We start from the raw sequence: 25,603 nt of genomic DNA, 5'->3' as shown, positions 1-25,603 counted from the left end.
GAATACATGCATCTTAGTGTCATTTGTTATAAGGGAAAAAATTGGAAACCATCTGAATGTCTGACAAAGGGGGATTGGTAAAATAAATTATGGAACATCTATACAAGGGAACACCATGTAGCTTTTTAAAATATATTATTTAGAATAGGACTTTCAGATAGGCCTAATCTGTTCCCTCTCCGTGATTGATTGGTAGTCTTTTCTTGGAACACTATGTTGAGAAGGATTCTGAAGCCATGTCTGGGCTCAGCAGGGGAGATGCTGTGCTCAGTGAGGGATTTTGCCAAGGGAGCAGAAGGACTGACAGCCCTGTTGGATACTGGCTTTTCCTGCTGTAGAAGAATGTTTAATGATAAGAGGAATTGTTCGGACTATGTTAACAACAACAGCAAAAATTATATATTGAACTGTGTACTGTGTAGGCTACTTTTGGGCAGGGGGAAGGCTATGAGTTGAGAAAAAATGACTTAAACATACCAGAGTATTATCAATGGTTATTTCTGGTTAATAAGATTATAGATGATTTCGGTTTACTTTTTGAGGGCTTATCTTTCCTTTTCCCAGTTTTCTACAAAAAATGGTGTTTTATAATCAGAAAAAAAATGCATAAATGTTATGATTAAAAATAGTAATGGAGAAAAACAGTGGTAAGATATTGTCTAAATTATGGACATGTTTTAAAAAAATTACAGTCTCCAGATTTTGTTCTTACAGAATCTCCAGAGTTCTGAAGAGGTGGTATTTGCCCAGCTCCTCAGCATCTGGAAGTTGATGAGTCCTTTATGACTTCAGGAGCCCCTGCTTATGTTCCTTTTCTTTGTGGCCTCAATTCAGTTAAGCAGGCATCTGTGGATACATAGAGACAAAAAATATAATTCCTGTCTTTAAGAAGCTTACATTCTGGAAGGGAAGATGGACATATTATATGTGTTGGTAGTAGTAATAGAAATGAGAGCAAATGTATAGTGCTTTTTGCATGTCAGACATTTTTAAAGTGCTTTATGTGTATTTGTTCATTTACTTTTTACAGTAGCCTACGAGATAGGTAACTTTATTATCCCATTTATTATACAGATGAAGAAACTGAGGCAAAGAGAGGCTAAGTGGCGAAGTGAGGTTCAGAGCCAGGCAGTCTGGCTCCAGAGTGTGTTTAACCACTGATTCCTCTCAGCCAGTTATTTTTTCAGTTGCTTTACCTGGATTAGCTCATTTCCTTCTCAGAACAAACCTTCCTGTCTTGTTCATCAAAGGCTTAGTGGGCATTTCTTCTGTGTCAAACACTGGGGGAGGGCATGCAGAGGTGAATGCAAAGCACTTCTGTTCTTTGTGCCCAGGCATAGGTTTGCGGAAAGGTTCAGGTGTGGAAATGTGAGTGAAGTATCATGCTACTTAAGGTATGGTGGTGATTACAGGATGCCAGACTTTACTTTGGGATCTGTCTCTTAATCAGCTCATTGGAAGGGGTGTGGGGGAGGGGAAGGTATTTCTGGATGGCAGCAGAATCTCTGTACTTTCCTTTGGGTAAGGGGAATAATTGGCTCTTGATCTGAAGTGGTAGGTAAGAGAAGCCCTTTTTGGATCAGTAGGATAACTATGTTCAGGGCAGCAGAGTGAATTGCCATTCCAAGGGGTAATGGTAGCTAATCCACAGGACTGGTGGGCAGCTAGATCATCCAGTGCTGCAAAATGCTTTCGAAGCCTCTAAAAGGCAACTTGTGACTGCAAGAGTAAGGGGAACCCTGTAGTGAGATCTGAATCTGAGATTGATTTTTGTAATGAGGAAATCGATTTCCCAAGGAAATTGTGTGACAGTATGATTTTTGGATGAGCATACTTCTTGGTTGGTCTGTTGTAGACACTTTGACAGATTGTCTCTCTGTCTGGATTATGTTGCTGTTTGCTCCTCAGTACTGATTGTACCCCCCTTCCCTTTCAATAATGCTGTCTTGTTTTCCCTTCCTAGGTTTATGGAATCCGAGCTGGACCTAAATGACATCATTCAGGAGATGCACGTGGTGGCCACCATGCCAGACCTGTACCACCTTCTGGTAGAGCTGAATGCTGTTCAGTCTCTCCTCGGGTTGCTTGGACATGATAATACAGATATCCTTTCAGATCTGTCCTCAGTAGGAAGGCAGACGTGGTGGGGGAATGCTGTTTACTCTCTTCTCCTGTCTGTCTCTGCTGATGTCTGCTGTCACGTTTGGTTTTCTATTTCCATTTTAATTTTCTCCCATCTTGAATCACATGCTGCTCTTTACTCATTCGAAAGTCTGGTTTTTATCTATTAATAAATCTTGGGCAACCCTTAATTGTCCTACTTGCTCTTACTAGTGTTAGAATTCATCGTGATGTATCCTGTTCATACATTACCAGCATTAATTTTTCAGGATCTTGATTTGGGGGCCCATTATATAGGCAAAACCAGACAGGATTTTTATCTGTTGATCTAGACATCATTTTGCTAACAGATGGCCCAGTGGAGTTGAACCCTCCTCTAGTCTCACATTGGAATGTCCAGGAAGACAGGGATTTTTATCTACTTTGTCTGCTGCTATATTCCCAATTCCTTAAAAGAGGCTAGGTGTGCAGTAACATTTAGTATTTGTTGACAGCATTAGACCTAAACAGACGGTCTAAGTTTGATTCGCTGTATGAAATTTGGTGCCCCTCCAGCCCTTAGTATTCTCATCTGCAAAAGTAGATGAGTTATGTCACTGGGACGTAACCAGACCTGGATACCTTAAGGTCTAACAGCCTTAAGGGCATAGAACATTAAATTACCGAAGGATCTAAAAATTGTGAATTCAGTTGTCACCTTGTTTTCAAGACTTAAATGCTATAGACTCTTCTGTGGGAATGATACTGTGTATATTCATGGATGGCATTTACTGGAAAAAAATATAAACATTCATATATATATATATATAAACTTTTGCCTTTCAGTGTTATTGAGAGGATCAAAGGAGTTCATATAAGTGCTAAGCAGTTTCTGATACATAGTAGGTATTTAGTAAATGTTACTTTTAACTGAAGCTGAATCATGACTTAAACCTTTTTATACTTTGTCTTTGCTATCAGATGTGAAACAGCTTTAGTGGAAAAGGTTTTTGATGTACCTGTGGTTGGGGTTATGGTCATTAAAGCAAATTCTCTTCCAATAGTTGTTCTGTTTGAATCCAGATTTCTGAAGGTAAGAGACAAATGTAGTTAGTCTGCTTGAGTGATATTCGTGGGAAATCTGCTGCTGCTTCATGTTATTTTCATCTTCTGGTAATCTCTCTCCTGAGAGCATGTCTGACTAGGTTCTTTCCTGCCTGATAATTCTCATAGAAATAAATCAGTGAATAATCTTAATGCAGGCTTCTTGAAGGGTGCTCTTTTAAGCCATTTCTGATACTTCATGGAATGTTAGACAGTTTTGAGAATTGCTGTCAGTCCCTAGATTGATGAGTATATTCCCCATACTCATCACTGGGAGGTTCTGGGTTGTACGAGGACCCTAGTCAGTTAGCTTGTCTCTGGGTGAGTTTGGTATGGGTCTCATGAATTCATTTGGTAGACGTGGCTTTGAGTGCTTATCAGGCACTGTGCTAGACCCCCAGGAACCATAGGCTGCACTGATGCTCAAGCAGCATCCGTCAGTAAACTTACTGAGTATCTAGCATACGAATAGCCCTAATCAGGATACTAACTGGTCCTCACAGAGTTAGTAACCAAGAGTTCTGATTGTGACTTCACATTTCAATTCACCTAAGAATGGTAGATTTTCAGAATCCAAACAGACCTTAGAGATGACTTAGTCCAGGGCCTTATTTGTTTAGTTAGTAACAAGTCTAAGGTCTAGATGTTGGACCACTAGCTGTTGAGGTTGAGGCTGGCGCTCCAGGCCCCTGATTTCCAGTCCAGTGTCATTTCTAATGCACCTTGAGTCTTTTCCCTGTAGGATTTACTACATCCCTGACAGAGTTGTATAGTCACCCATTCATTACCTTGTGTATTTATACAGCAATCGCCTATTTTGTTTCTGGAAACACAACTCTTATTCTTTTTTTATTCTTGCTAACTCAAAATAATAGTGGCAGCTTTCTGAAGATGCTGACACTTTGCTGATTCACCAGCCTGGTTCCTGCTGGGGAGAAGACTGACACAAGAAGTGTGCTCGACATCGGGATGTTTGGGAAAGACAACGGCACAGATGTTCCAAGTTATTACGTTCTGGTCTTTAAGAAGGGAAAAAAACAAGTCCCCCTATAATAACTTTGACAGACTGCCATTTCCCTCCTGTTTTCTGAGAGCTAAACTGTTTTTTCCCCTTCTTGTCTGCTAACCTTCACCCTGCTGCCCTAATGATATTTTTTTAAATCTAATTTTTTAATTATGCCCTACATCAAGTTTAAAGTGCATTTGAAATTTTTAAAATTACCTCATTTTAATTAGATGCAGCAATTAGGGTAAATGTCATCCTCCTCAAAGTACCGTTTTTCTTGAAAGTGGTTTCAAGAAAGGGTAGGCCCTCTTGACTTGCATCTTACATATCCTCTATCAGTTGGAATGTTGATCTCCCAGTAGCATTGCACTCTGCTTCTTGTCTTATCTGTGATCTATAATGGAAATTTTTCTTCGGGAAACGGTTGTTAACAATTTACTGTTGTACAGCTGTAACTGCCCGAAACACCTTACCATGAATAAACAATTTCGTGGCAGTCAGGACTTAAATTTTTAAATCTTTTTTAACTCTTCATTTATCAACCAAGACCATACATGGCTGGTTATGGTCCCAGCAAGCACAGGTCATCTTTGCTTTGTCCTTCTCTGAGAAAACATAAACTATAGGGACTTTAATTGGATCAGAGGCTGGTTTGTTGTAACCTTAAGAGGCAGAGGATGTGAGAAGAGAGCTTGTGCCTCGTCCTTTCAACCGTGAGAAGCAGCTTCAGAGTTTATCCTGGCGCTCTGCATCACTGCTGCTGGTGAGGGCTTGTCAGCGCTTCTGTGCCTCATCTCCCCCCTTGAGAGGCTGGAACTCAGCCATCAGTTGGCTGTGGAGAGGAATTCTGGTCCGTGAAGAGCACCTCTGGGGGGGAGGGGCAGAGAGGGAGGGGCACACCCCGCACATGGATTGAAGAGTCACTCTGAATGCATTAGGAGGGAACACAAGGTGGGATTCAACAGCTGCTGCCTTTAGAAATATTGCTTTTTAAAACAATTTTTCCTTTAAAATAAATCATTTAAACATGTTTAGAGCCCTTTTTTGTGACCCTTTTGGAGTGTTTCTACAGAAAAATAAAATCAAAGGTACATTTAAAGGTATTTCATTATTTTATTTATTTTTATTTTTTATAAATTAATTTATTTTTATTTTTGTCTGTCTTGTGTCTTCGTTGCTGCTTGTGGGCTTTCTCTAGTTGCAGTGAGTGGGGGCTGCTCTTTGTTGCAGTGTGCGGGCTCCTCATTGCAGTGGCTTTTCTTGTTGTGGAGCACGGGCTCTAGGCACGCGGGCTTCAATAGTTGTGGCACGTGGGCTCAGTAGCTGTGGCTTGCGGACTCTAGAGCGCAGGCTCAGTAGTTGTGGCGCACAGGCTTAGTTGCTCCGTGGCACGTGGTATCTTCCCGGACCAGGGCTCGAACCCGTGTCCCCTGCATTGGCAGGCGGATTCTTAACCACTGCGCAACCAGGGAAGTCCCTAAAGATATTTTCTTAAGGTATTGCTAAACAATCAGTTCTGTGGCCCAGTTTAAACCAGATTTACTCAGTTTGCCTAAAGGACCAAGGAGGAATAAAACAAGAGGAAGACAGAACCCCAGTTGGTGGCTAATCACCTCTTCTGCTATCACCAAAAGAAAAATAAAAAATTAGGGCAGCAAATCCATAAATATCTTGTTTTTATATGTCATTTGCTGTGTTCTCAATTTGAGGGAAGAGTCAGTGGAATCCTTTCTAAAGTCCTTATGGCAGATCATGGCATTTACTGGGTTCCTCCTTTGTATGATAAGCCCTGTTGGGTGCTATCAGGGAAACAAATAATAACTCCAGTTGAGGACTTCCCTGGTGGCGCAGTGGTTAAGAATCTGCCTGCCAATGCAGGGGACACGGGTTCGAGCCCTGGTCCGGGAAGATACCACATGCTGTGGAGCAACTAAGCCCGTGCACCACAACTACTGAAGCCCACGCGCCTAGAGCCCGTGCTCTGCAACGAGAAGCCACCGCAATGATAAGCCCGCGCACCGCAACGAAGAGTAGCCCCCGCTCGCCGCAACTAGAGAAAAGCCTGGGTGTAGCAACGAAGACCCAATGCAGCCAAAAATAAATAAATTAATTAATTAAAAAATAAATAACTCCAGTTGATAGCAAAAACACTCACATTACTCTGTGTGGTAAGTGCCCTTGGAGTGTTATACTCAGGAAGTACCATTGGTGTTCTGAGAAAACGTAGGTCATCTCTGGTTTGGCAGTGTTTAGGGAATTAGGCATTGGAGATGGGTAAGCTTTTGATAGATGTGGAGATTAGTGTGCATTTCAAGTTTATTTTCATGATTTCTACCATGGCAATGGAAATTGCCATTCCTCACGCGCTGGAAGCTGATGTGCTCACGTAGTCACTACAAACTTATAGGGATATCAGGTCCATGGCTTTATTTATTTTTAAAATCCTGACCACTGCTTCCCAGCTAAGTGCTCTATTTAATAAGAACTATTGAATAATATAAACCAAATTTTTTCAAATCTGCTTTCTCTCCACCCATTTGTGATTCAGAAAAATGAGGTCTCATTGTACTGTTAACTTAGGGCATCAGTACAGTTGGTTGCATGCTAATATGCAGGAAGGGAGAGATTTGTTTTGTTAGTTACAGAGTAGATCATTGGTCCTGATGGGACAGCTCTATTTTGTCTGAAATAGGGAGTAGTCATTAGCGCTATTTTCTAAATTACTGCTTAGTTTTCTCAAACTCTAGAAAGCCAGGAGAACTTGCAAAGTTGTCCCGTTGGATTTTGTGAAGAATTATTGTGGGAATTGGAAAATAAAGGGCAGACAGGTTTTTTTTAGACCAGCAGGGATCAATTGCACTTGAGCAGTTTGAGTCTATATGACACACCATATTATCCCAGAGGGTGTGTGCAACAGTCGGGGGTGCCTTGTGTTCGAGCCCCAGTGCTAATGAGCAGGAATAGGGCTGGGAAGGGTTTGCGCCTCCTAAGGGCTTTCTTCTAATTGGACTGGGAGGGAGTTGGCTATTGCTCCAGTGCTTTCCTGCAAGCACTGTCTAACAAGACTTTATATGTCAAGCTGTTGTTTTGCTAAGAGCTATTCTTGTCTTGATATTTCTAGAATCAAAATTACACTGAAAAGAATTTACTTCTTTTTCTCATTGGTAGTCTAACTTCCCTGATAATCTGTACTGATAAACCACCCATTGTTTGGAGCCATTTAAGTATGCTCTGAAGTAAGTCAGATTAGGAGAAAAGTGCCAAAATGGCAATCTAGGAAAAGGACCTCTTAATGTAACTTTTGATCTTGCTTATGAGTTTTAGGTGAATTCCATGTCCTTGGAAGGCTAGGATGGTTGTAGCCTGCTTTGGACATTTCCCCTGTGGCCTAATAGTGCCCACTAACATTTAGTAGGTACTTAATAAATGTTGAATGAGGATATTTTTTTCCCTCATTACTTTGATTAAGGATTGGGGTAAAATTAAGAATCTAGATTCATTCTAGGTAGTTCTGTGCCATTATTTTAAAAGGAGAAAAAGACCATTTTGTCTGTTTAGAAATTCATCTGCATTAATTGAGCTATATCTAATCACTTTTCTAATCTAGGAATAAAAGAAAAACAGACTTCTAAAAAACCCCACATTTGTTCCATTAAATCAGTTACATACTGTGACTCTAGACTGGTCATTTTTCTTAAAGAAGCATTATTGAAAGGACTTTTTAAAAAAGCCATCTGCTTAATATATTTTGTTCCTCTTTATCTTTTTTTTCTTTTAATAATTTTGTTCCTTATGGTCACATCTCACTGGAGATTAATGAAATTGATGCTCCCTTTCTGTCCCAAGACTCTACCTGAGATCAGGCCAAAAAAACAAATATCTAAAGCCAAAATAAAAGCAAACACCCCTCTTTTTCTAAAAGCCATTGTGTTGTGGGCCAATTTGTACCCAGCTGGTCTTTTCTACTTCACCTCTTATTATACTGGCTTATTGCCCCAGTAGTGGACAGGTGCAGAGGGAGCGAGTGGGGTGGCCTTTCTACCCGACATGACAAAATAGGCTATCAGAAACTGTGTTTTTAGTAATTCGCAAAGAGACAGGCTCTCTGTTGTCCTATTGCACTTGGATGGGAGAGCATTTTACCTTGTGAAATGAAATTGTAACTACAGTGGAAAAACCTATCACCCATGCCCAGAATCTGCTTGTGAAGAAATGCTGGATGGGTGGCAGACCATGCTGAACTTTCTCATTAAGACTGAGAGTTCATCTGTTTATCTTTAGTTTCACTTCTTATTCCTCTTTCTGGTCTTCAAATGACCTCTGTCTTCTGGATCATATTATATTACTCGGGAGTTGATGATTACAATTATGGACTCATTACTGCCTTGCTGAAATGCTATTTGGTGAAAGTTGAGAATTTTTGTAAAATCAGTTAGTGGTAGGACTGATGAGTTGTTTACCAGACCTGGTAGCTGGTAAGTGATTTCTTGTTTGACTTCTCAACTGAGGCAGGAGTGTAGTAGACAAGGAGATATCCACTGGACCATTATAAGAAATGACTTTTCTTGGTAAAAGTTAGACATTTATTCTGTTCCTATATAAAACGATCACCATTGTCAAATTTTCTTTTCCTTTTTTCCCCCAGGTTTCATGTGACCCATTTGTGAGCATGGTATAAGAATAATCAAAGAAAAATATGATACCTGTCCCATAAGACCTTAGAGGCTGAAAAAGGACTTGATCAATCTGAATTTCTGTGGCATAGCTGAAATACAAAATTAGATCTTCCAACCCATTGTGACCCAGAAAGGGAGGATCATGCTGTTGTTAGCTTAAATTTTAGATTTTAGAGGTTTTAGAAAAAATGAAGGCAATAGTGAGGGTTTGGCCATTCTGTGGGAAGAATTGACTAACAGCAATCTTTATTATAGTGCTTTCTTATTTTCTCAGTACTTGGATTTACTTGCCCTTTGACATACATGATGTCATTTATTCCTTATAGCTACTGGGTGAGATAGGCTGGGCAGAGATCATTACCACCATTTTACAGATGAGGAAACTAAGCTGTAAGGAAATAAAGGAGCTTGAGCAAGATTCCATAGTATTTACAATTGGGGGACAGTTTGGTTCACTAAAGATAGGAAGCAAAGATAAATATGATATGACCCCTGTCCTCGAGTTTGCCCTGACTCTTCATCTATTGTTCTTTCATATATGCCCCACCTGTCTCTTGAGGCTAATGTTTAATTAATAATCATAGTTAGTAAGTACTTAGTGGGGCATGATGTTATTCAGGGGATGTAATGATAGTACTTATTGCATGCCCGATTCACATCCTTGTCCTATAGACATCTGACTCTGTGGTGGATGGATGGACAGATGGATAGATGGATGAAATGTCATCATGCATATTAAATAAGCAGGTGGATAAATAATAAGATTTTTACATGTCATATGTAAGAACTTTTCAAGAGAATAAATATGGGAGCTTCTCAGATGAGGAGAATGAGGAGCTGTTAGCATTTTGTTCTTTTTCCTGGGATTTTAATAATCTATGATGGAAGTAAGTGACAGTCCTTTTCTCTGTTAGTATAGTAAGGTCAGTAGCTAGAATATACATGAATCTAGCTGTTTTTAAACCTGGTTTATACTCCCCTGTGCATTAATATGGAGAGTAGTGGCAAAGGTATTGCTTTTGGAATCAGGTGGACCTAACATTCTCCCTTACTATTGCAGTGACCTTTCGCTTTCTTATCTGTAAAATGGGGATCACACTTCTTATGCTGCTGTGAGAACGCAGTAGCACGGTGCTTGGCATAATGATGACTTTCTAAAAATGGTAGTTATTATGATGGCATCTACAGCAGTGTTTGGAGAGGGAGAACTCCTAATTCCTACTACTCAGAATTTCTAGATGTTAGTTTGGTTAGGCTGTTTTTTTTTAATTCAAACAATTTAAGTATTTTAGTTTACTATACATCATGTTTGATACATGGTCTTTTGTGTCAAGAGCTTTCTGGTTACTTTGTTAATAAAGACTGTGAACTATAGGCATGAAGGAGTTTTATCCAGAGACCTTTAATCTCATTGTACACATAGAGTTTCATAGCACACCCAAGTTTTGTGTATATATTACTTTAAAGTGTGAAAGAATAAGACACGGAAAGCTTAATTACTTATTCATGATGGTCAGCTGGTCAGGTATAGATAAATAAAACAAACCTTTGAATAATTTTTCTTTTAGCAAAAGATGTTCATAAAATACCTGTAACATCAGTTGGCAGTTAGCAAGTCCTATCATTCTTGTTAATATGTCCTGTATCTTTATTTTTTCTTTCCAGTTTGCATTGAAACTGCCCTGATTCTGACCCTTGTCGTCTCACTTCTGGACTCTTTTGTGTGTGGTAGCTTTGGAACAGGTCTTCCTCCTTCAGGCCTGGCTTTTCCCCATACCCCCCATCTACCCACCCCCAAACCCAACACTCACAGTGCTTTAGTGCATCCTGCACACAGGTATTATATTATTCTTTCAAGATATTATTTTCTTCATATGAGTCTAGTTATAATTTTCTCCCCTCCCCCTTCCCTCATCCTCTTTCTTCTCTTCATATACCTTTGTACATTCTAATCTCTCTGTCTATATTCCTGATGTTTTGCTTTCTAGCCTACCTGCCCTCATCTATTTAGTGGCCTGTTTTCTGACCAGTCATCTTCTAGCAAATCTTTCCTTACTTCCCAGTTCAGTTTGCTCCTTTTTCAGGATGTGTGCAGTTCAAGTTGTCTGTATTCCTCATTTGTTACATGTTGGTAATTGCCTGTGGTATATAATTTTTTTAAATGTCTTTAGTTACCTTAACTTTCTCATTTTATCAATGAGGAAACTGAGGCCCAGCGTGAGTAGATTTGCCTTTGTCACTATCACAGTGCTTTACTCATCATAAGCATTCAGTAAATGCTGGTTGACAGAGCAAGTGGTGTGTGTGTCTGTGTGTGTGTATGTATGTGTCCAAGGTGAGGGAAGGGAAACTTAGTTTAGTTTGGGCTTCCAGTTTCCAAACATAACTCCTTTTTTCTCTCCTTCATGTTTTCTTTCTCCTATATGTCCTTGTCTCTCTCTTTTTGCCTTGTGTTTAATCATCATTTTTCACCTTCCTTTTATGTCCAAAGCAACATGGTATTTAAGAGGAAGGGAGGTTGATGGGGTCTAGCACAGTCCAACGTAAATCCTTCCCTCTACATTTTAAACCATTTTGTCACGCCCTGATTTCTGAAGACTCCTTGGTGAACACCAGCCATCTTATCTCAGAAGAAATCATTACTGTCTTTGAAGGTGAAGTGTAGAAGGTAGTTAAGATTATACTGAGTTCCAAGAATTTAAATTATGAGGTAAGGTTAAGGGTGTTGGCCTGTTTCTCACTGGAAAAGTGACCTCCCAAGTGATCTATTTGAAGTTTTGAAATTTATGAAAATGCACTGAACCTGTGGAATAAGTTGCCAGGAAGGCAGCATAAGGAAAGGAACTAAGTGAAGCAGTTACCAACATTTATTGAACACCCACTGTGAGTAGAACCTTGTTGAAGAGATGTTAATAAAACGAGAGTGTATTAAAGGTAAATGGTGATGAAGCGATTGACCAGGAAATGGAAGGGAACCAAATATTTTAATAAAATGTCAGTTGGGTTTTCATATGTATGTGTTACCCTTAACATTTTTCACATGTGTCCATAGCTGTGGTTGATTTGCTTCAGGAATTAACAGATATAGACACCCTCCATGAGAGTGAAGAAGGAGCAGAAGTACTCATTGACGCTCTGGTAAGTTCCACGTCCCTCTGGGGTTTTGCAGGTGTGTGTACGCTGTTGGCATCCTCCCCACCATTGTCTCTGTGAGTGGCACGGGCTGGGTGTCAGGAAGAGCTCTGTGGCAAGGCTGGATTGAATGAGGAGAGTAAGAAAGTAAAGTGCAACATGTGGGGTACTTTATTCTTTGGAACTGTGTTAGGGCAGGGGTTGTAGAGTCCTAGTATTTATTAAATATGTGCTGTAGGCAGGCGTTTTCTTGTTTTTTACACTTTATTTAATCCTCACTGTATCCTCTCAGAAGGGTATTACTGCTATTATTCCCATTTATAGCCATGAAGCTGAGGCTTAGAGAGGCAAAACAACCTGCCTGTGGTCACATGGCTGGGATTTGAACCTGTGTTCTCTTTGACTCCACGTTCCTGCTCGCCCGCCCTCACTGTGTTGCTTCTGACCTTTTTACAAAGAGTTTTTGCAGAAAAGAGTTTCTTTTCTTCTCTGGGCTTTATAATCCCAAGCGCTAGTAAAGACAGGTATCATTATTATTTGTTGTACAGATAGGGAATCGGAGAATGTTTAAAAACAAGAACAAACCTTCTAGCTCATACAGGTCCGAGTAGCAGCCACTGACTGCAGAAGACAGGGTCAGCTGATTTCTGTGTTCCTTTTTGTGGAGCCTAGGCAAGGCCTCAGAATCTTCTTCAGGTATTATTCTAGGAATCAGCCAATCCAAAGAATTTATATGTGAGGTGAACTGATGTAATCTCATCAACTCACTCTATCCTTGAGGAAGCCCAGATGCAGAAGTGAAGCCTTCCACTGCATCACTCCCAGCCAGTCCCTGTAACAGCAAAGATGAGCTTCTGCATGTTGTGATCCCCACTGCAGTCCTGTCCCACAGCACCGGTTTCCCTCTTACCAGGCATGGGAGAGGGCCCCAGGGCCCCACAGCTGGCCAGTGGCAGGAGTGACTCTACTCCAGCCTCTTACCCTGATACTGCCTGTGGAGCTCTGTCCACCCACCAAGCTATCTCCCTCCTCAAGTTTCTGTTGATTTTCCATCCTTTCTGTTGTCTTCTGCTGTCTGGTCTTTTCTCTCTGGTTAAGAATGTTAATAAGTACTGGTTTTGATACAGTTTGCAGAGTTTATCAAAGGTCCATGTAGCCACTTGTATTAGAAGCACCTGGGGTGCTTGTTAGGCTGCTTTCTGGCGCCATCCAAGACCTGCTGAATCAGAATGGCTGGGACTAGGGCCCCAAATGATTCTGAGACCCCACTGCTACACTGCCCACCCCCTCCTCACCCTTTCTCTCTCGAGGTTCTTGACACAAGAAATTTCCCATGTGCCATGCTCACAGCTACCATTTGGTGTGAAAGAAGGGGCTGTGAACCCACTGGATATGAAGGACTGTCTCTTACAGAGAGCGAGGCTGGAGTCCCGCAGGGCCATTTGTGACTGAGTATGATGAAAATTTCTATGGCCATTTTTCTTTCAAGCTCCTTCCTAGAGCGAACTGCCACTTTTGTAGAATTCAGGACCTTTATTTTTCCTTTGAACCACTGTGCAGACAGAAAAGGGTGATGTCGGGGTGTCCTTTTGTTTGGAGGAGCATCTGAAGGAAGGCTGTGGCACTTGCTCCTTCTCCATGTCCCCACAGTGTCATTTGTGTAGTCTTACCTTTCAGAGGTTAATTACAGTGGCCCTGAATGAGCCTTCCTGCCGGGACTCTGGGCCGATTTTAATTATCATCCTTTGCCTGTGTGAATAGAGGAAACAAGAGAGGAACAGCTAGCTGGTCTGCTGCCTGTAAAACGTACCCAGAAACAGCAATTCACACAAAAGCCCCCTTTGTGTTTTCTTTGTTGCCAAGCCCACCAACAAAAGCTGGATCTTGCAGATTTTATTGTTTGTTTGGGAAGAGACAGTTCATCCTCAGTCTGGGGAGCCATTAGGTAGCTGCTATACAGGGTTTTCTGTTTGTTTTGTTTAGTTTCTTTTTTATTACATTATTTTAAGATTTTGACTCTTACAGCTTTATACTGGTGGGGCTGGTGTGAATCACAAACAATTGAACATTTCTAGACTCCCATATATTATTTGCTTATCTGCAGCCAGTCAGGAGACATCAGTAAATATCAGAGAGCAGAACTGGTAGGTGGTCTTCATCTGTTTTTTTTCTACCCTTGTGCTGCATTCAGGAAGAAGTTTGATAAGTATTCTCATATTACAAGGGTTGAGTTGTCTTCGTAGTTTTATTTTAATTTGGGGCCAATATTGGAGGCCTGGAATTGCATGAGCAGAGGCTAGAGGACATGTAGTAGAATTTATTGTGATGTTCAGTTTGCAGTTATTTCCTTGGTCGTTTTCTCAGTTGGAAGTCCTAAGCAATAGAATAGCACATTTGTGGGGAGAGAGTGCTGTCCTGGTATTCTCAGGGATCTTTGGGGTTTAAAGTTTGGTTTATATCCACTGCTATTACTTATGCAAAAGGCAAATATTTGTGCTTTGTAACAAGTTGATTTAGTAGCCTGGAAAATAGACTCTTTTCTGAGGAGCGGGAACACAGGGTATTTGCTTTGATGGCAGTTCTCTGGCATGCCTCTCTAAAGAAGACATTGGACTCCTTGAGAGTCATGATTAGATTACAGTCATTTCCCTACTTACCAGTCCCAAAATTTGCCATGCGCTTGGCAATCCCATGCCTTTGCTCACGTCTGCCTTCAGCTTGGCAAGGCTTGCTTCCCCTTGCTATCTGGAATACTCCTACTCATTCTTTAAAGCCTCACTTAAACCTTCTCTCTCCTGAGTTTTTTTCAGACTCATCACTTCAGCAGAATTTGTGTTCCTCTACCACTGTGTATATCCTGGCACTGTTTATAAGTTTGTCTTCCCTGAGATGTGATCCCGATCAGGGGAGTGGCCAAAGTGGTGGCTTTGTCACTTACCATCTGTGTGACCTTGAGAAAGTTACCTATCTTCTCTGTACTCAGTTCATTCTTCTGTAAAATGGGGATAACAGTAGTGCCTAATGCATAGAACTGAAGTGAGGAATAAATGAGATACTTAGTAGGTCTTTAGAACAGTGTCTGGCACAGAGTAAACACCCAATAAATGTTGGCCATTGTCTTAGTAAAGGTATAAATGTCTGGGACATATTAAGTACTTAGTAAATGTCAAGTTAAAATGATATATATCACATGCCACACAGTGAAATGTTTGTGAATGTTTGTTGACTTCAACAAACATTTTTTTTCATTTCAGCAAATGTTCAAAAACCATTTTGAACAAGTACCCAAAAACATCTGAAGGGTGTGGACCTAAATGAGACATGGGGGGATAGATGTTTAGTTTAAAAAAAAACAAGAGGATGAAATAAGTAATGATAACACAAGGCAGAGCATTAAGAATGACTGTGAGAGATGCAAGCTTCTTTGGAAATGAGGAGGAGCGATCCATCCCTTCTGCTGGGGAAGAACCAGGAGGGACGGCAGAGCTGTAGGTACTGGCCATGGCCCCTGTAGGGAGGCTTCGATTTGAGGGTGCTTGGAGGTGTCACAGCCAGAGGAGGTGGAAATGTGGCTGGGAGCCACCACTTACTGTAGTTTCACAATGTGGCTTTGATGTGGAGAGCCAGGAGATTGCCCTATACCCATTCTTGCCCTCAATTAACCCTACTTAAATTTTGAAGCTTGAGCTGGTGGGCAATGCATTTGTGCTGCTCAGGTGAGGCTGAAGTTGGCAGGTTTTCGGTTGTTCTAAGGGTACTTATGTAAATTTCTGGATGCTACCACTTTTATCCCTTCGCATTTCTGTTAACGTCCTCACCTTTATGTGTATTCGTTCTCAAGCAGAAATCACTTGGCCATTCATTTCACTAATTGTTTATTGAATGCTTAGTGTGTTCTGGATTCTAAGAATTGCGTGTGTAGCAGTGAGCAAGACTGACAAAGTCTGTTTTTGTGGAGCTCGTATTCTAGTGTCGGGAGAAACAGTAAATAAGTAAACGAGAAAACAGGTAATGACTCCCTGTTACATAGAGAATTAACATAGAATGATGTCCTGTAGAGCAACTGCAGAATCACATCAAATTAGATAGTCAGGAAAGGCCTGAGTTCTGGGTGATGAGAAGAAGCCAGCCATTCAGAATGACCAAGGGCAAGGAATGAGTTTGACATACTCAAGGAACAGAAAAAAGGCCGGTACTGTTAGAGCACAGCTGGGGTGAAGGGAGAGAGCACCGTCAGGGCCAGACCACACTGGGCTTTGTAGGCCTTGTAGTAAGTTCGGGTGGGATTGCCAGTGTGCAAGGGAGTAGTAACATAGTCTGACCTAACATTTTAAAAAGACCACTCTGGGAGCTGTGTCGATAATGGATTGGAGGGGCAAGAGTGGAAGCTAGAATATATTAGGTTGCAGCAGGCCTAAGTTTTACATTATGACCATATTACTATGTGTATTTTCAAAACTTATTGCTTGGTCAAGATTCAGTGGGTGTGTGTATAGGGCAGGGGGAGGGTTTATTATTGTTTTTTAAATATGAAATTTCCAGAACTCATAGTAGGTAGAAAAACTCCAGTCAAGTTCTTGAGAAAGCTTGTTGGCAGATTGTGCAAGATAGAAAAGGAATCCTTCAAACCCTCTCATCTCCCCTCATCTATCCCTTTTTTATTTCCTCATCTTCTCTTGTATCTACCCTCTCTGGTCAACTGGAAAAATATGACTGATCATGCCCTTGAACCCTGTCTCAGTAGGACCTGGTGGAGTATTGTTTGGGAGACCTGGTAACAAGCGGAAAAAGCCAATGACTTATCAGAAAACATCAGGCTTAAGACGGTCATGATTTCCAAGGCCAGGGTTGCTCTAGCTGATGCTTTAATCCCTAAGCAGGATTTGGTTTTAGTTTCAGAGTTAGTCACAGGTCCAAAACAGGCAGGAAGGTGGTAGACCCAAGAGTTTAGAGGGACAGAATGCTAATTTGTGCTTCTTACTAGATGATATCTGGAGCTATGCATAATACAAATGTTTTCCTGAGGGTTTTCTCAGCTAAATGTATTTTGACTGCTTTGACCCTCCTGCAGTCAGATAAAATTGCATTTAACCCAGCTAAACATAAAGTTTCACACTTTGCAAGCTTAAAAAGGCTGTCTGTTAGAAGTTAGATTTTTGTAGCAAGAAAAAAAGATTTCCTCCAGCCAGACACCCGTTACCAATAACCATTCAGTTCTGGGATTTGAATGTGTTGCTTACTGCCACTGTCCCCACCACTCTCCAGACAGCAGACCATGGGTAACATAAGTAAGAATCAAGGAAAGGGGACAGGGGGATAATGCACATAAAGCATCAATAAGAAGTTGAAACCGGTGAGGCAGTTTGCAGAACCGACAAGCAGTGTGAGTTGCAGTGTCTGCTGCTTTAGGATTCAGGGAGATTATAAGTCAATCAGGGTGATTTAGGGAAAAACAAACTGTGACATGGTTCATGTTTTTCCCCCGGATGTTTTTCTGTTTTCTCTCACATACCCAGATTGTCCAATTAATTAAGGAAAATATTTCAGTGGATTTCTTTGGTGAAGCTTTTGCTGGCTGTGAGATTTGAGAGCAAGATTGTATATCTCCTTGATATAAGAGAGGGAAACAGCTCTTTCTCCTATTTACCGGCGTTCTCAATTCTGGCATCAGTATCCCCTCCAATCTGCAACTAGTGTCTTTCATTGCTTCTCACACCAGGGCATAAAGGAGAGCCTAGAAAAATCTGCTTCATTCGTGATTCAGGTATCCCAAATTAGTCAACAACTTCAGCTTTTCCCCCATCCAGATGCTTCCCTTAAGTCTCACCCAGAAAGAGTAAAGAGGCCTTCTTTGAAGATCTGTCTCTCTTGCCATTGTTCCATCCTCAGGCTCAGTTTGAATTGTCCATAGAGTGCGTTATACACAAGTGTTCAGGAGGCCATCAGTTGAATGAGATCATTTCCTTCTCTCTCCTTTCTTTCCTCTCCTTTCTTTTCCCCTCATTGAAGTGACAGGATATGATGGGAAAAAATAGTCTCGGAGTTGGTCACTTCTGCCACAAGCTTTGTGACTTTGACCAGGCTAATTAACCTCTCTGGACCTCTGTTTTTCTCACCTGTAAAAGTTGTGAGGATTACATGAGAGTAAATGGAACAATGTATATAAAAATATGACTACAGTACACAAAGTAAAGTGTTTTGTCAAGTTTATTTAAATTTAGCAAAATTACTGAATGTCTGCTATGTATAGTATTGCACTTGACTTTGAGGAGTGTACCAAGATAAATGAGGGTGCAGTGCCTGCCTTCAAAGAATTTGAGTTTTTCTTAGCCCGTGGGAGATATGAACAGTGCATAATCAGGTATCAGAAGAAGTAAAGGGCTAGATTTAAACTCTCTACTTAATTTTCGAACCAGACCCAGGGTAAAGTATGCCATATTTCATTTAATCTTTACAACTTATTCCCATTTCCTAAGTGAAGAAACTGAGGTGGTGAGAGAGAGGATACACCATGGTTATGCAGCAGATCTTATCTTCCAGTATAGGTTTACTTATTGGCTATGACTTAGAAATGTATTACCAGACAGATAATCACTTCTTGATTATTAGGTGTTTCCTTAGTTATCTTCCTTGGTGTGCCTCAGGGTTCCCCAAGGCAGTCTCTGTAAGGGCACACATTGTGGCCAGAAGGTAGTGTGAAGCGGTGTAAGCATTATTTCACCTAAGAAGGAAGCTTGGTTTTTGCTTCTGCTGCCACTGCTTAGTAGCTGTGTGGTCTTGGCTAAGTCATTAATCTCTTGAATATCATCTATATGATGCGGCTACTAAAATTTTCCTATAAGTGTTATGTGAATGAAATTAAATAAGAGAAATGTAATTGCTTTCTTATGCATTATGTGTAATACAAACATAAGGTATTTTATTCTGTTAATATTCTTTTCGAGTAGGAGTCAGAAGTTCATCGAAAGTAATAGTTTCATAAAAGCTTGATGTAGAAACTTAGGAATGTTTTGAGTTTAACCCTAAATTTTGATGTCAGTGTAAATATGGCAAGTAAACTTTCCAACTGAGTATCTCTTGGTGCTGTGGTCTAGAAATGTGCTTTTGACTTGAATGAACTTGTGACTTGACTTAAGATGGCATTTTTGTAAGGTGTTTAAATACCACATAGAAGTAGAAAGAGCACAGGACTTGATTTCAGAAGGCCTAGGTTCAAGTGCTAGTATGTCACTCAGTTAAATATGTAACCTTGAATTTTACCTTGTCCCCTTAAGCTTCAATCTAAAGTTAGGCATAGGGCTTCCCTGGTGGCGCAGTGGTTGAGAATCTGCCTGCTAATGCAGGGGACACGGGTTCGCGCCCTGGTCTGGGAAGATCCCACATGCCGCGGAGCAACTAGGCCCGTGAGCCACAACTACTGAGCCTGCGCGTCTGGAGCCTGTGCTCCGCAACAAGAGAGGCCACAGTAGTGAGAGGCCCGCGCACCGCGATGAAGAGTGGCCCCCGCTTGCCGCAACTACAGAAAGCCCTAGCACAGAAACGAAGACCCAACATAGCAATCAATCAATCAATCAATCAATAAATCTTAAAAAATAAATAAATAAATAAATAAAGTTAAGGATAATTATGCCTGCCCCTTCTTTGCCTCAGGGTCACTTCAAGCCTCAAAAGAGGTATTGGGATGGGAGAGCATACTGTAAACCATAAGTGGCAGGTTGTTTACTTTGTTCATTCAGTAGAGGAGTATGGGAATGACAACATTTTGGAGACTGTTTGTGACATGTATCCCTTTCTCCTTTTGCTCCCCTGTTGCTGAAGGTGGACGGGCAAGTGGTAGCACTGCTTGTGCAGAATCTGGAGCGTCTGGATGAGTCTGTGAAAGAAGAGGCAGATGGCGTCCACAACACTCTGGGTAAGGGGAAGGGTGCCAGCATTTTCTGAGTTTCTTTGTGTTTGTTTTGGGGTTTGGTACTCATTTCCTTCCTCCTTCATTATAGAGTCAACAGCAGGAGGGTTTTCCTTTTTTCTACTCCCAAACTGCCTTTTCAGAAATGAAGACCCTTGTGTAAATTTCATATAACTGCTGCTTTGGTTTGGCTTGTGGTAATAAAAGCAGAAATCCTTCCTGGACAAAAACTGCTGGCTTCTTTGAGCAGGCCTTTGCCTTTGCCTCCAAAAGTTAGGATGAAGTCTATGCAGGATGAATTCTTTTTTTTTTTTTTTTTTTTGCTTTGGAAAGTGTATATTTTACAATTTTTGAATCCCCTTCTGTTGGTTCTTCTTCACATTTCCCTTCAGTGGAACTACAAACTTTTGAACAACTGTATACAGGCATACCTCATTTTATTGCACTTTATCGTGCTTTGCAGATATTACATTTTTACAAATTGAAAGTTTATGGCAACCCTGCATTGTCAGATGATAGTTAGCATTATATACTAATACAGTATTTTTAAATTAAGGTATGTACATTTTTTAAGACATAATGCTATTGCATACCTAATAGACTACATACAGTATAGTGTAAACATAACTTTTATATGCAATAGGAAACCAAAATATTCATGTGATTCGCTTTATTGTGATATTCGCTTTATTGCAGTGGTCTGGAATCAAACCCACAGTACCTCCGAGGTATGCTTGTACCTTTATAGGACGTTTTATTTAAAAAAGAGTTAGTATTTCTTTTGCTTCTTATGTGTACTTTGCTGTGTAAACTGTGAGTTGAAATATTGCTGTTAACTTGGCTGCCCCTTTATCATATGTTCATTTAAGTGGATTCCTCTGCAATATTTCCCCTCCTCCTCCTTCTCCTTGAGTCTCTCTAGTCTTTCCCCCTGCAAAGTTGCTGAACCAATAGCCTATTGAAAATTGTGCTATTGGGTAGTCCTCTTTATCACTGGTCACTGTCTTATAAAACCAAAGGTGACATATCTGTAAGCAGAGCTTGAGAAATGAACAAGGCCCAGCAGAAGTAGAAATTTTGATGAGATTAGATTTTCTCCCAGCTCCTTTGTGTCTACCACAGATTTCTCTTATAGCTTTATACTCTCTACTGTGAAGATTATCATAAAGAAGGAGGAAGACATGGCACCTAGGGAGTAAGAGAAGAGAGAACACAACAATCTGTGATTTGGGGGTTGGCTCTAGTCTAGAGCCAGAATTTGGCATTGCCATCTGTTAGCCTAATGCTGAATTTTGCTGAGTAGAAAGAGTATCAGAAGTCTTAACTGACAGTTAATAAAAAGAGCCTGATGTAATGGAAAAAGCACCGGCCTGGCAGTCTATGAAGATCTGTCTAGTTTCAACTTGGTCCCTTACCAACAGCTCAGGAGATTAATCCCTCTTTCCCTTATTAAGCATCCGATGTTTGTCAGGCACTGTTCTAGGCACTGGGTAAATTAAAGATGAATTAAGCACAGTTCTTCTTAAGAGGCAGGCTGATGGGAAAGTCTTGAACAGAAAGGAAAGGTAATACAGGGTGACAGATGGTATAATAGTGGGGAGCACTATGGAAGTGAAGAGGAAGGGTCTCCAAATTGCTGGGTAGGAGCAGGTAGCTGATTAGGGCTGAATATGAAGACAGGTGCATTTTTTTTTTATTCATTTATTTATTTATTTTTGGCTGTGTTGAGTCTTCATTGCTGCGCGCGGGCTTTCTCTAGTTGCGGCGAGCGGGGGATACTCTTTGTTGCGATGCTCAGGCTTCTCACTGCAGTGGCTTCTCTTGTTGAGGAGCATGGGCTCTAGGTGCGCAGGCTCAGTAGTTGTGGTGCACGACCTTAGTTGCTCCACAACATGTGGGATCTTCCTGGACCAGGGATCGAACCCGTGTCCCTTGCATTGCAGGCGGATTCTTTTTTTTTTTTTAATTTATTTATTTAGTTTATTTATTTTTGGCTGCGTTGGGTCTTTGTTGCTGCGCGTGGGCTTTCTCTACTTGTGGTGAGCGGGGGCTACTCTTCATTGCGGTGCGCGGGCTTCTCATTGCAGTGGCTTCTCTTGTTGAGGAGCATGGGCTCTAGGTGCACGGGCTTCAGTAGTTGTGGCACACGGGCTTCAATAGTTGTGGCACGCGGGCTCAGTAGTTGTGGCACGCGGGCTCAGTAGTTGTGGCGCACATGCTTAGTTGCTCCGTGGCATGTGGGATCTTCCCAGGCCAGGGCTTGAACCCGTATTCCCTGCATTGGCAGGCGGATTCTTAACCACTGCGCCACCAGGGAAGCCCAGCAGGCGGATTCTTAACCACTGCGCCACCAGGGAAGTCCTGACAGGGGCATTTTGACGGAGAAATGTGAGACGGGCAAGGCAGTATCATTTGTAAAGCCATGAATGGGCAAGGGCTTTGGGGGAAGACTAGGAATGTACTGTGGCAGTGCGAGGTAGGTATGGTGGGAGATGGGACCGGAGGAGTAAGTTTGTCCAGATTATGGAAGACCTTCTAAACCCTTGCAGGATGTTTGGATTTTATCCTAGTGGACAATAGAAAGCCATCTAAACTGTAAGCAGAATAAGATAATGACATTGGAGATTAAAATGAATGAGCTGATTTCTTAGAAAATGTGAGAAAGTAATTAAGCTATTAAAATGATCTTCATCTCTCAGGGGTCTCGTTGCTACTCTGCTCCCACAGCTTTGTATCCACTCCCTGAGGGGCTGCCTGGTCATTCTTTAACTTGCCATTGGCGAGGCTGGCGTGAGTGAGGAAGCAGATAGGAGGTGTAGTGCTTTCTTCAGCCCTTTCTCTTCAAGACTCAGACCCACTGGGCGTTGTGCTTAAAGAGCACAGAACTCCGATCTGCTTTATGATAGATAATAACATATCCTGGGATGGGGAGCGGATGGGGCCCTGAAGGAAGGAAAGCACTGGATGCAATAGAATGTGACTATAGGTTTGGGGTTTTTTTTTTTTAATGTCCTTTTTTTAGCATCATAATCATACAATCACTTTTTTTTTGCCTCTTCATTTAAAATTTTTCCATTAAACAGCAATTTGGTTGTTGTAGGAGATAGTAGGACCAATTATATTTGCTTCTGAGCACCTGACGGTTACCTCTGCCAGCGTGGTCTTTCCCCTCTGTGCACATTATTTTGTTCAGTTAAGATCATGCTTGCTTCCCTTGCAGTATCCAGAGAAAGAGATCTGAAAATGGATGAATCAGGAGAGGAGGAGGCTCTGAATTCATCCCCTGGTTTTTCCTTAAGGCTTCTGCCTTGCCCCCCGTTTCTTTAGTCACAGGTCTCAGGGGACTCTAGTACAGTGAGATTAAGAGGGCCTTCTTAGGCAGATATTCACACCTTTGTGTGTTCTGTTTTAGTGTTGTTCCCTGTTAACACAGAAAATCTTTCACTATTCCTTTAGTGAATTCCATCACATTCAGTTATGAGTTTTACTTGTAACATAACTTGAAGAAAAAAAAAAAAACCATAGCATCTCCCTGGTTAATCTGAAAATGACAACACAGCATCTGGCTGGGAGGAATACAGGGAAGTGGGAAGAGGAATAAAATGTCTGTCATGGGAAGCAAGCTTGTTGAAGATGGAAACAAAGTTGCCCTCCCAAATTACTGTTGTCTGTCTCCCTTCAGCTATTGTGGAGAACATGGCCGAGTTCCGGCCTGAGATGTGCACAGAGGCTGCCCAGCAGGGTCTTCTGCAGTGGCTGCTGAAGAGGCTGAAGGTAAGTTTGGCTTTGTGGGACTGTAGCTCAAACCTCTCTTTGCTCTGGGCACAGCTCATGCTGGGTCATCGGCACAGATTGTTATTCCTAGGCTGTGTGATCTAGTTTAGGAATCTCTTGGCAACTCTTGCCTCTTTCTTTGCTTCTCTTCTTTTGTTTGTTTTAAAAGTACCCTTTAATGCCCCTGAAAATAATATAAACATGGTGTCAACAGAAATTCATGTGGTACAGAAGGTTTATACTGAAAATAAAAGTTCTCCTCTGCTGATTCCTTCTAGTTCCACTTCTCTGAGACAGCCTGTGTTAACAATATTTTATCTATCCTTCCAGAAATTTTCTGTGTAAATAGGAGTATGTGAGTGTGTGTGTGTTTGTGTGTGTTTCACAAATAGAATTATACATTATTTTCTTTTGCAAGTTGATCTTTTCGCTGAACTAATGGCTGCCTAGTATTCCATTTTACGGTTGTACCAAAGTCAATTTAACCATTCCCCTGTTTATAATAGTTTTTCACTGTTACAACAATGCTGCAGTGAATATCCCCATGTACACACGCACATTTTCTTTTCCTTGAACGCTAGTGTTAGTGTATTTGTAGGATAAGTTCCTAGAAATAGAATTGATAGGTCAAAGGGTATGTACATTAACATTTTTGGTAGATATTGCAAAATCTAATAGTTGAGAGGGTCTGTTTCCCTTACCTACATTGGGTATTACAAACTTAAAATTTTGTTAATCTGGTAAGTGAAAACGGGTATTTCATTTTAATTTGGAATTTTAAAATCGAGGACAGTGTATTGGCTTTCAGTTGTTTATTAGCCATTTGTATTCATCTCTTTTAGCTTCCTATTTATATCCTTTGTTCATATTTCTGTTGGATTATTCATTCTCTTTCCTTCTTAGCATAGTCCTTTTGACCATCTTTTTAACATTTAGTGCTGTCACAGAGAGTAAATGAGGAAAGGGAGAGGTAAGAGCTTCTCTCAGGATAGTGTTAACAAGAGGTATGATGGAAGGCAGTTTGGAACTGCCTATGTGCTACTGAAATAATCTCGGCAAGCAAGGGTTCCCAGCTTTTCAGTGAGAAAGAGGAAGACGTGTTTGTAGCTGGTATGATTCTTTAAGTAGTCCTGGCCTTGCTGTGCTTCGGAGTGTCATAGAGATGCAGAAAGTCTGAGGTGCATCAGGTCCGATTTGTCCCCCACTGTCTTGGTAAGGCTAAGGAAGAAGATTCTGCCTAATATATCATATGCCCCCACGGTTCCCTCCCTCTCTGACAGTCTAGGTCTTCCCCAATCCTTCTTATTTAATCCTTTGTTCCCATTAAATCTGTAACATAGACTTATATAACATGACTTGAGGATATTCAGCTAGCCTGCTGTATATTATCATCAGTGGGTATGGGCACATTTGCTGGCAGAGTATAAACTTAATGCATAGTTCAGTAGACTGCAACTTCCTACCCACACACACACCCTCGCCCTCGCCTTTCCTTTCAGGAAAAATCAGGTCTGGTTAATTCATTCATTGTCATTTTTGCAGCTTCCTTTTGACCTCCTCTCATGAGTTTTGATGTCCTTTGGTTTCCCCATGTAATTACCTTCACATCTCCCTCAGTTTCTTCTTTCCTCAATATTCAACAAATCTTTATTCTCCAAAGCCTTGAGACATTTTGGGGGTGAGGAGTAGGGGAGAGGAAAGTAAAACACGGAGTTAAGGGGGTGGGATAGATGGCAGAGACCTGAGTTGTTGATGGGGTGGCCATAGGTTGGGGCCTTAACCTTAAAATATACAAAATAATCCAATAGTTTTTGTCTTTTTGAAATCAGGACCGATTTTTCCCAGTTACTTGAGACTTGATACTGAATCAGGGATTCTTCATTAAACCAGAATGTAAAGTCTCTT

The 25,603-nt window shown here is 41.1% G+C and overlaps 1 protein-coding gene across 4 annotated transcripts in view; it reads left to right on the top strand.

Annotated features, from left to right (window-relative positions):
- Nucleotides 1-25,603, top strand: part of CTNNBL1 (catenin beta like 1) — a 163,252-nt gene that overhangs the window by 40,740 nt on the left and 96,909 nt on the right. For all 4 annotated transcript variants that reach the window (XM_082430216.1, XM_082430219.1, XM_082430218.1 and 1 more), the window contains 4 exons: nucleotides 1,964-2,105; nucleotides 11,929-12,024; nucleotides 19,837-19,930; nucleotides 23,607-23,698. In XM_082430216.1, the coding sequence (XP_082286342.1) occupies nucleotides 1,964-2,105; nucleotides 11,929-12,024; nucleotides 19,837-19,930; nucleotides 23,607-23,698 (424 nt within the window). The remainder of the gene's footprint in view (nucleotides 1-1,963; nucleotides 2,106-11,928; nucleotides 12,025-19,836; nucleotides 19,931-23,606; nucleotides 23,699-25,603) is intronic.

Source organism: Balaenoptera physalus (assembly GCF_965194825.1).
Source record: "Balaenoptera physalus genome assembly, chromosome: 16".
In the NCBI taxonomy this organism is placed as follows: Eukaryota; Metazoa; Chordata; class Mammalia; order Artiodactyla; family Balaenopteridae; genus Balaenoptera; species Balaenoptera physalus.
The sequence above is the reverse complement of the archived record's forward strand: the minus strand, read 5'-3'. Positions and strand labels throughout refer to the sequence as shown.